Source organism: Pollachius pollachius, assembly GCF_949987615.1.
Source record: "Pollachius pollachius genome assembly, chromosome: 13".
Lineage (NCBI taxonomy): Eukaryota > Metazoa > Chordata > Actinopteri > Gadiformes > Gadidae > Pollachius > Pollachius pollachius.
The window spans coordinates 17,275,554-17,285,276 of NC_136946.1; the positions used below are offsets into that span (position 1 = coordinate 17,275,554).

General features: G+C 46.2%; 1 protein-coding gene across 1 annotated transcript; it reads left to right on the forward strand.

Annotated features, from left to right (window-relative positions):
* Window positions 1–6,689: 6,689 nt before the first annotated feature.
* tac1 (tachykinin precursor 1) lies at window positions 6,690–9,120 on the forward strand (the record flags this gene model as incomplete). The annotated part of the gene is made up of 5 exons (XM_079749717.1): window positions 6,690–6,800; window positions 7,190–7,292; window positions 7,482–7,505; window positions 8,853–8,909; window positions 9,000–9,120. The coding sequence occupies 5 exons, from the start codon at window positions 6,690–6,692 to the stop codon at window positions 9,047–9,049; spliced, it is 345 nt and encodes a 114-aa protein (XP_079605843.1). The 3' UTR covers window positions 9,050–9,120.
* Window positions 9,121–9,723: the final 603 nt, after the last annotated feature.

The following is a 9,723-nucleotide window of genomic DNA, read 5'->3' on the forward strand; positions in this document are numbered from 1 at the left end:
TAGCACATAAAGCTATTCCTCATAAGACATTATGAGGAATCCTTCGATTCAATTTAAACCCAGTAATGATGTCCTAAATGTTTCCTGTAGAAAACGCCTCCATTGATTAAAAACCTCCAAGACAAAGGTTTCACTTGATTATTGAGCAGAGTTTAGTGAACAAATGTTTAGTCTTTAACACATCCCCTTTGCTTTGTTCTAATCTTCAGAGTACCAGGACAAATTAATATTTGTCCTGAAATATACATTTAATATCATGTTTTAAGCTTCATTTTCCAGTCCTGAAAAGCAGGTGACTTCTGCAGGTCATTGTGTTTTTGACTGTAGCTGTAGAGTTTTAAATCACAACTATGTGTTTAGGTTTGTATCTAAATAACAAATTGTCTGCAGATATCTTCTACACTGTTTGTTTGTATCTCTAACACAAGTCTGTCTCTTTAGAAAACCTGCATTCAACTGCAAACCTCAGCTCAATGTTGTTGTCGTACAAACCTTGATCCTTCTGAAATGGACATGTGCATATGCCACACAATCATTAGTTAAACTCACATCCAACTTTTTAAATAATACGGACGTTGATGTTAAAACATAAATGATAAAGTACATTATAGTTCAGCGATGCTGAACATTTTTGATCTCATCTCTGAGTGGGGGTGTGGGGGGGTTACCTAAGTTCAGACACCAAACGAAAGCAGTAAATGGAAAACGTGTAGGCAAAAATAATATTCTGGCATGACTTCAAGTCACCCCTCTCTCAAGGTTTGTGGAACAAAGATCGATGACTGCTATATCAAAAAACTAAACAGCTGCACTTAAGGGACCCAAAAAAAGAGCTCACCTCTTTGCTTAAATGTTGAAAATGTTTCAAAACATGATAAAGTGGCCTTCCTTTGTGCGCAGGTGTCACTGAATTAGGCTGTATTAGCCGTCATCCGACTGTTAAAAGCTTTAAATGGCAATTTCTAGGATCTCCAAAGACCTTAATTTAGATAAATGTCACCCTCGTCACTATCCATCCCAGAACGAGGTTCCACAACGGTGAGCGAGCCTTTGGCCGCTGGTTACTGCCGTGCATTAGCAGTATCATGATGTCACGGACCGGCTGGGGGTCCACACAAGAGGGGCAGGCAGGTGGTGACGTGTTATCCCTCCCCCAGCAGTGGTTGTTCTGCTGGACAGGGTCTGACAGTAGTACTGCAACAGACCCGCTCTCCAACTCAATGCTGGGTGGGCACTTTCTTTCACCATAGGAGCCAGAAAAGAGAAGGAAACTATGATTTCTAATTTGGCGCATTCAAAACTTGAGCTGAAATAGCAGAAAATAAATGAATATCATAAATGATGCAAATAATCTTAGTAATAATAAGAATGATATTTTGACAGTGTACATGCTAATTGCATAGTATATGATAAAAGTGTGTGTGTTTAAAGTGAGTTCTTACCTTATCAGACCAGAAACAACCTCCTCAGCTAAAAGGCTGTGACGTCTGAAGATGCTATCGCTGTGCTCCAGCAGGGATATTTGATGAATTGTTCCCTGTGGAGATATATCAGTTATATATATCAGTGCTACTGTGACCCCTGTGGTGGCTTCAGGTGGAGATGCTCAGAATGGGGGCCCTCAAACATGCCATACTACTGCTGGGTTGACTTCTGATTGCCTTTATCAGGGAAAAAAACATGACCTAGTTACTTTGAACTGTTGACATTGTGGACTGTAGCTATAGCGATCGAGGAATTTGTGTCATGTCAACAATGGTGATAAAAACCTTAAAGGAGACATATTATGGTGTTTTCCCAACAAGTAAACATAGTAAATGACTTCCAGAAAACATGTTTTTGAAGCTGTTTGCTGAAAATAGCTTTTAGGAAAATAAATCTCGCCTACCGCTATTCCCCTTGTTTCAGTCCCTTCAGAATGCTCTGTTTCTGGTGTCTGTAGCTTTAATGCAAATGTGCTGCTGCCCATTGACCAATGAGCTGTCAGACTGAACCACAGCATGGAGGAGAAGGGATTGTTGCCGTTTGCGGACTCCTGGAGCTCTATATCTATTTAATATAACATAATAATAATAATAACGGCCAAAAGCTATGTGTGCCTCGGATGATATTATGAATTATAAAGACTGCGTCTGACGTCTCTGGTACTTCCACAACAAGTAAAGACTCGTAGTGGGGGTTATCTCAGCCATGGTTGAGAATAATTGGGGGAAAGGAACTTTGGTCTTGACTCTCTGAAGTCCATATTGAAAGGCGACATGGAGGAGAAAGGGATTGTACTCCCGGAGCTGAGCTGCCGGACTGCCACCAGAGCTTTGGGGGTAGTCCAGCAGCTCCGCCGGAATCCCTGCCAGGCAGTCACATGGCAAACTGACAATTTAGACATCTATTTTTGTATCGAATATCCCTGCTTCTGAATAGTAAAAGTGTTGTTTTCATAATATGTCCCCTTTAAAGTTTTAAAAAACACAAAGAATAAATCATGAAAAGAAAAACTTTTGAGGTGTTAAGTGGTACTAAGTTAAATATGAGTCTCTGGGGTGTATTTTCTTTCACTGCAGGGACTCAAATAGTTGATTTATTCATTAGTGAGTGTGGTGAGTGATTACAGAGTGTTATGGTTGTGACAGGCAGCCTCTGGCTCCAGCCTCCCTGAGGTCTCAAATTAAGCACCTGCTAAGCTTTAATTTGAGCCTCTGTCACGAGAGAGTCCTTTAGAGAAGGGTTTGTCTCCATCCCCGTCTCTCTCCATCCCTCAGACCTCGGCTTTAAAGAAGGTGTGTTTGCTTGGTTCCTTATCTTCTGCTAGTAATGAAGTTGTGAACAGTGGCTGTAAACATGGACCCCCAATCAACTCATTAGAGATAGGATAAGCAGTTTGGGAAAACCAGCCAGAGAAGCTAAAAAACACACCTCTCTTCAGGCAACACCCCCAAAACCTGAGACTAGCCCGCGAGCTCTAGCAACAGGTCTGCTAGTCTTGTGGAAGACTCAAGTCATGTGTTGCTAGCTGGCTAGCTTTAGCAACAGGCTGCCTAGCCTTGGAAGACTCTGGTCATGTCTTTATAGCTCGCTAGCCTTGGCGACAGGTCTGCTAGCAGTGATCTTTTCGCTGAAAGGTCTATATCTTGTAGTGCGCCTGGAAGACAGATGCATGATGGGTAAATGGGAGAAGGCCGCGGTGTCTCCTGCTGTAGTCCCTGTTGGCACAGCTCCAGGAATGGAGGCGTGCCAGTGTTGCGTTTGACTAACTGACGCACAAATTATTCTTGGTTTTGTTTCGTTTGAATTATATCGATGTTTTGCAATCGCTAAAAATCATATTTAGTCTATTTTGAATTTGACATTTAACACATTTATTACCATTTATTATAATTGAGGAATTCTGAATTTGTATGCAAATGCACACCAGGGCTACACGAGGGATGCCCTCTAATTGGCTCACAGCTGCATAAGCGATCCCACCCAGATGGCCATGGTCATCTCCACTAATATATTATCAATCTCTTGAATACAAATGTGTGTCCTCAGGGATGCAGGGAAGAAGTTCCCTTATTTTTCACCGTATTCTTTTAGATAGACCACATATAACTGTACCCACAAGCCTCCAAATACGCTCTGTCCTTTGTCCTTGTGTCTGTGTTGCTACACCAACCCCTACCTTCTCTAGACCAATTAGCATGTGTTTGATGCACAGACCGCAGCCATGCACAACACTGATTGACAGCCCTCCTCTGCAACCCCCCCCCCCCCCCCCCCCCCCCCCCTTCCCCCTTCTGCACAGCTCTTACGTAGCTAGCAATTACATCTCCGTGAATCCTCCCCCTGCCCGCACATCTGCTGCGTCCACTCACACATACTCTCCCGCAGCCCATGGGGGTCTTACGGGAGCATCAACCACAGAGGAATGGCACACAGTGTTTTTGTCTGGGAAAGTTTCCGCACTCACCGTCTCCAGTCTGACCCTTGTACTCTTCCTCTTGTTCTTCCTCAGCTTCTAGCCCTCATCCCCTTTATGCCCTCCCCCCCCCCACCAATGTGACCAACAGTAGAATCTTCTTTTCCATGCAAACCAACCATCTTGACAGAGCGATGTCCTCCAGGCCAGGCTTAACCGTAGCGGCTCACACGGACCTCACACACTCTGACACGAGCCTGGAGGTCAGGCGCTCGTGGTGCATATTAACAGCTCCATAGGGAGAAATAGACCAGAGATATTGACTTATTTATAGGGGCGGAGTGGTAATCGGGAGGGTCAGTTTTCCCGGTGGGCCATCAACGTTCCGGGGCAGCCGGGCTGATTACTGCGGGCTAACAATATTGCGTGTATAAAAGTTCCTTTCTGCGCCATCCGGCCAGCCTGAGCTGTGCACCCTCTCACTCACTGTCTCCCTCTCACTCACTGTCTCACTCTCAGTCACTGTCTCCCTCTCACTCACTGTCTCCCACAGACAAACACGCGCAAGCACTCACAAACTGTTAACGTCACAACCAAGTGGTACAGCCCAGGTGTGGCCCCTCCCCAATTAATTCAGCCAATCAGAGGCCCCTCCCCAATTGATACGGCCAATGAGCGGCCCCTCCCCAAGTGGTAAAGCCGAGGTGTGCAATTGGTCAGAAAGCTAAAGACGTGACAGCTGTGACATCATTGAACTCTGGTGCAGGCTCGCAGAGAATGTACAGGTTATCCTGGGAACGGGATACACATTTTGTTTAAAGTGATGGACAGCAAAAAGAGAAAGGAGAAAGGTGGAGCCGAGATAGCAAAAATTAAAAAGAAAAAAGCACTGGAAGAGGATGCAGCGAAATGCTAGAAAATAACGGATATATTCAGATTCCGAGCATCGAGTAAAGACGCTGCAGGTGATGAACAAAATGGGCAGATTTTAGAAAGAGTAGCTAACTAACCATCAGTATCTGTATGCTTTATCAGTACAAATGTCATAGGGGGTTAGCATGTATGTAGCCTAGTGCTGATGAGACAGGTCTAGGGGGTAGCAGAGTGCTACAGGTGTGCACACTGCACAATGTTATGAGGGCAAAGGGTAGGATGCAGTTTCTAGGAAAAAGTTGTAATATTGCAGGAAATTATTGGACAAAAGTTATGATTGCAACATATGGAGAAATATGGGAAAGCATATGCTATAATATGTTGGCCTCAGAGTCCACTTGTGATTTTATGTTATTTTTTCCGAAACTAGAATAGTGGATTATTCAATTGTGTGTCAATTAGTTTTGTTTTTTGGGAGCCACGTATAGGTTTCATTGTTCAGTTGCTCATAAATAGTAAAAGCACCCCGACCCGATCCCTACAATTCGGACGGGCCTGTCTGTATCATGTAACTCCCGGGCTGAAAGTGAGTCCCACTCCGGCCTTGCATATATATTCTCCCTCGCAAAACAGCCTTACACTTTAAATGCGTTCCTGAAACCTGTGTTATCTTTGGTCGGACCTGAATGGCAGAGGCGTCATGAGAGGAGGACAACAGAGGAGCCCAAGGGGACGAAAGAAAGGAAATATTAGCATTAACCAAAAAGCACATGGGTAAATAAAATTGAATATATTGTTAGAGGCATAAAAGCTCTTGATCAAGTGCTCCGACGAGGCTGAACTTGGCCCGTTGTCCCCGTCTTGTGCCGAGGCTAGGGCAGATTCCATTATGTGTTTAAAACAAACAGCCTTTCTCATGTAAAGCAGCGACCCCGCAATGAACGCACCTTCGAGTGGCCTCCGTCCCTTTGAGCCGACACCTCCCTGGCTTCGAGAGGGGGGCCTTGGAGTGATGCAGGGCCCCTAACTGTATGTAACGGTGCTGGATGAATCATCCTGATACCAGGGTGCATTGTCACATGCGCCTCCAGGCGTGAAATGCTAGCCAATGAATTACTGAAACAGAGGAAGAAGTAATATGCATTGCATGATGACATGCACGTGCAATCATGTTCATAGACCCTATATGCAGCAGTTCTGTTTGTTTAAAGATAAATACATACATCATTGTGTGGAGAAGCCTGCATCAAAAACTACTTTATTAGTCTGCTGCGTATAAACTTGAATACAGTAGAATGTTACAAGCATTGCCGTGAAATCAATTGCTTTCGTAAAAAAGGACGAAGAGCCGCCGTGACGCCAGGTGTCCCGCGTCATCGTGCGGTTCGTCGTGACTCATGACGGATGCCAATTGGCTCTCATGGTGAGCGTTGCGCAGCAGAACTTAAATAAAGCTCCTGCATCATCCGGACCGGGACCCACAGAGAACTAGTGCGCACCATGTGAGGTGGGGGACTGACTTAAAGCTCACTACGACACACCTGACGCCTCCCCGGAACCACGCCGACAGCCTATATAACAGCGAGCTCAGGACTGGGTGGGCACGAGGAGACGCAGAGGCGGAAAGTGAAAGGCGAGCGCGCTCACAGCTCGAGAGGGGGGGGCCACTGAACACGGGGTCGCTTTTGCGCACGCACGCTTGAAGGGCTGGTATGGCGCGTATCTCTCGCTCTCAGGTGTAACTTAGAGGGGTTGCACGTGAGGCTACAGTCTGGGTCTCAGTGGTAGGCTGAGTTGATTCTTCTGACCTGCAGATCTACTGTTTGAACACAACTTTATTCAGCCGAAGCCTCGAGGCGCTATCTGACTTAAGAGTCGCGCCGCGCAACGTCTCACCGCCCCGCCGCGCCGCCGCGCCATGATGCTCCTCGTTCCGCTCCTTGTGGTGCTCTGCGCTGTCACTCAAGTGTTTTCTGAAGAAATTGGTCCTAAAGAAGAACTTGATTATTGGACGAGTAATCAGATCCAGGTAGGATATCAGGTCTCTAGTGTGTGTAAAACATAATATTGATGTTTTATACAGGCCATGTCTCCAGCTTTATTCTCTTAAGACAAAGTTATTGTTGATCAAATGTAGGTCCTACTTAGATCGTTATGCATAGTGTTACTAAAGAAGATGCTCCTCAGTGGTGTCTTATTATAGCCTGTAGACGTGCAAGAGTCTAAAGGTTTGTTTGACTTTGCGGGTTGGACGGCTGCCGAGCCCCCCTAAGTGGACTTTTAATAAATCTTTAAATGGAAAGTCTCGTTAGCTCTGCAGTGTGAGCCCGGTAATTGAAACCGGACCCCGCGGGCTGATTCACTTAGGTTGGACCGAGAGTTGAGCTTGCTCTGGTCTCTTCTCTCCCCGGTCCGCAGGACGGCTGGCTGGCCCCGGACCCGTTCCGGGAGATCCTCCGGAGGATGACGAGGAAGCCCCGGCCGCAGCAGTTCATTGGCCTCATGGGGAGGCGCTCGGCCGGTGAGGAGAGACCCTTATCCCCGGCCTCGTGGATAACATGACATCAAAAACATGACATAAATTACATGTCATAAATAACATGACATAAATAACATGACAGGGTTTGTCTCTCTCTGTCCGTGTAGGTCTGTATGCACGATATGTAATTCTTTTTTCTAATACATTTTTCGCTTTCTTATTATACCAAAGCAGATGCACAGATCACCCGCAAGAGTAAGTAGCGCTGCTTCTAAATTAGTTATTTTCGAGAAATACATATTTTTTAATTAAGAAAACTGTTGCATAATAAATATTGTTTGTGGCTCCGTCCGCTGTCTATGAGGCATGTTGCGCTTTAATTGTAACGTCGTTTATCTTAATTGAGTTGTACGCCATGTCTTGCATGTAAGGGTTTGGCTAATTAATTGTTGTTGTAAAGGAAAAATAAAGCCATTATCAAATGGGGTTTAATTAATTTAGCACCACCCCGTCAGCTTAATGGGTCTTTGAAGGTTTGCTTTTCCCTCTAAACACACTTCCCTCCACAGTTAAATGTGTTACACCAACAAGCAGCAGGAAAATATGTCCGTTTATTTTGCTGTCAGGACGTCTCAGTTAGTTTTTTTTTTACGCTCCTGATGGATAGACGCGCTGAGTGCGGTCTCTCCTCCCCTCAAACACTAGACACCTCTCCCTCTCATCTCTCTGGTATCCCTCCTCTCATCTCTCTGGTATCGCTCCTCTCATCTCTGATATCTCTCTGGTATCGCTCCTCTCATCTCTGGTATCTCTCATTTCATCTCTCTGGTATCTCTCCTGTCATCTCTCTGGTCTCTCTCCACTCATCTCTTGGCTCTCTCCTCTCATCTCTGGTATCTCTCCTCTCATCTCTAGTATCTCTCCTCTCATCTCTGGTATCTCTCCTCTCATCCCTCTGGTGTTTCTCTAGGGCCGAGGAGAACTAGGCTGCTCTGTTAGAGTCAAACCCTAACTAGGCGGAGGTGTGCCGCGCTGTAGTGACTCCAGTGGCGCCACCTCATTGTTCCCAGACACTATCAAAGTGTTCTTTATTTTGGTTTCTGCTGTTTTACCGTGCTGTTCCGGTTCCCCGGAGTCGCATCTTACATTAAGCGCGCCCACACACGCCCACGCGCGCACACTGCACCGTGACTTAATTCCATTCCATTACCGTGATTGGTCGCATAGTGACGCATGCCCTTGAGCATGGCTACAGGGTGATTCCTCACTGTGATACCATCTCTCAACTCACCGCACGCATCACACAGGCGGGCAGCAGCCCAGGGGTAACTAACCCCAGGGTTAACTTACTAACCCTGGGGTTAGTTAACCCTTGGCTGACTAGGGTTGGTTACCAGGGTTAACCCTTGGTTAACTAACCCCAGAGTTAACTAACCCCCAGGTTTAACTAACCCTGGGTTAGTTAACGCTGAAAGTTAACCCTGGGGGTTATATTACCCTGGGTTTAGCAACCCCCATGGTGAACTAACCCCAGGCTTTAGGCTTCATGGATGTATCATGCGGTCCTTTGATGTTCCGACCAGTCCTTTGTCTCCTCCCCAGGGCATAAAATCAACTCCTTCGTCGGCCTGATGGGCAAACGGAACACGGAGGAACCAGGTACCGTTGGCTAGTCTATAACACGCTGTCTAGTGAAGCGTCTCCCATGGAGACACGGACTAAAGGTGTTCCTCTTCTCTCACCCTCAAGACTCGTACGAGTGGAGCTCGAGACACGACTACGAGCAACGCCGCCGCTAGCCCCTCCCCCCCGCGGCGACGCCTGGCGTCAGAGCGGAGCCACCCGGTCACGGCAGCAGGGAGCGCCCGTCCGCTCAGAGAGAAGAACCTAAAGCTGATCTATTCTAATAAACTGTTTCTCATCGTAGTGTCGTAGCGGTGCCGTGAATACCTGTGCCAATTCAGTTCCCTTCATGACGGTTAGACCGAGGTTGTGCGTTATCAGTGGCCTCACCACAACATGTTGTGCTCTATGATTTCATTGGCTGAATGCGTGACTATGTTGGGGGGGGGGGTGGAGTTCTGTGGGGTTATGCAGACAATTGCACTGCCAAATTCACTGTATAGTGCCTCATACAAGTCTTCATCATCACCTCCATGAGACCAGCTGTAATGACTTCTCTTTTCCCTTTTTAAAATTGAGTTCTGAGATGTTTGGAGGTTTTTCCAAAAGGGTGCAAAATGCCAAAATGTGTGTTATAGTAGCTTGATGCTGTACAATAAAACTATTTTCTTTATTGATTCAAACCGAATGGAGCCCTGAGTGTTAAGTGTCGAGTGTTAAGTGTTAAGTCGTTGACCTCGACAGGATGAAAGGGATGGAGTGAGGAAGAGTACGGATGAAGAAGAGCAGGAATAGACTGATGGCTCAGGCACCACGACACAACTCAGGATTCAGACTCACTCACGTAAAA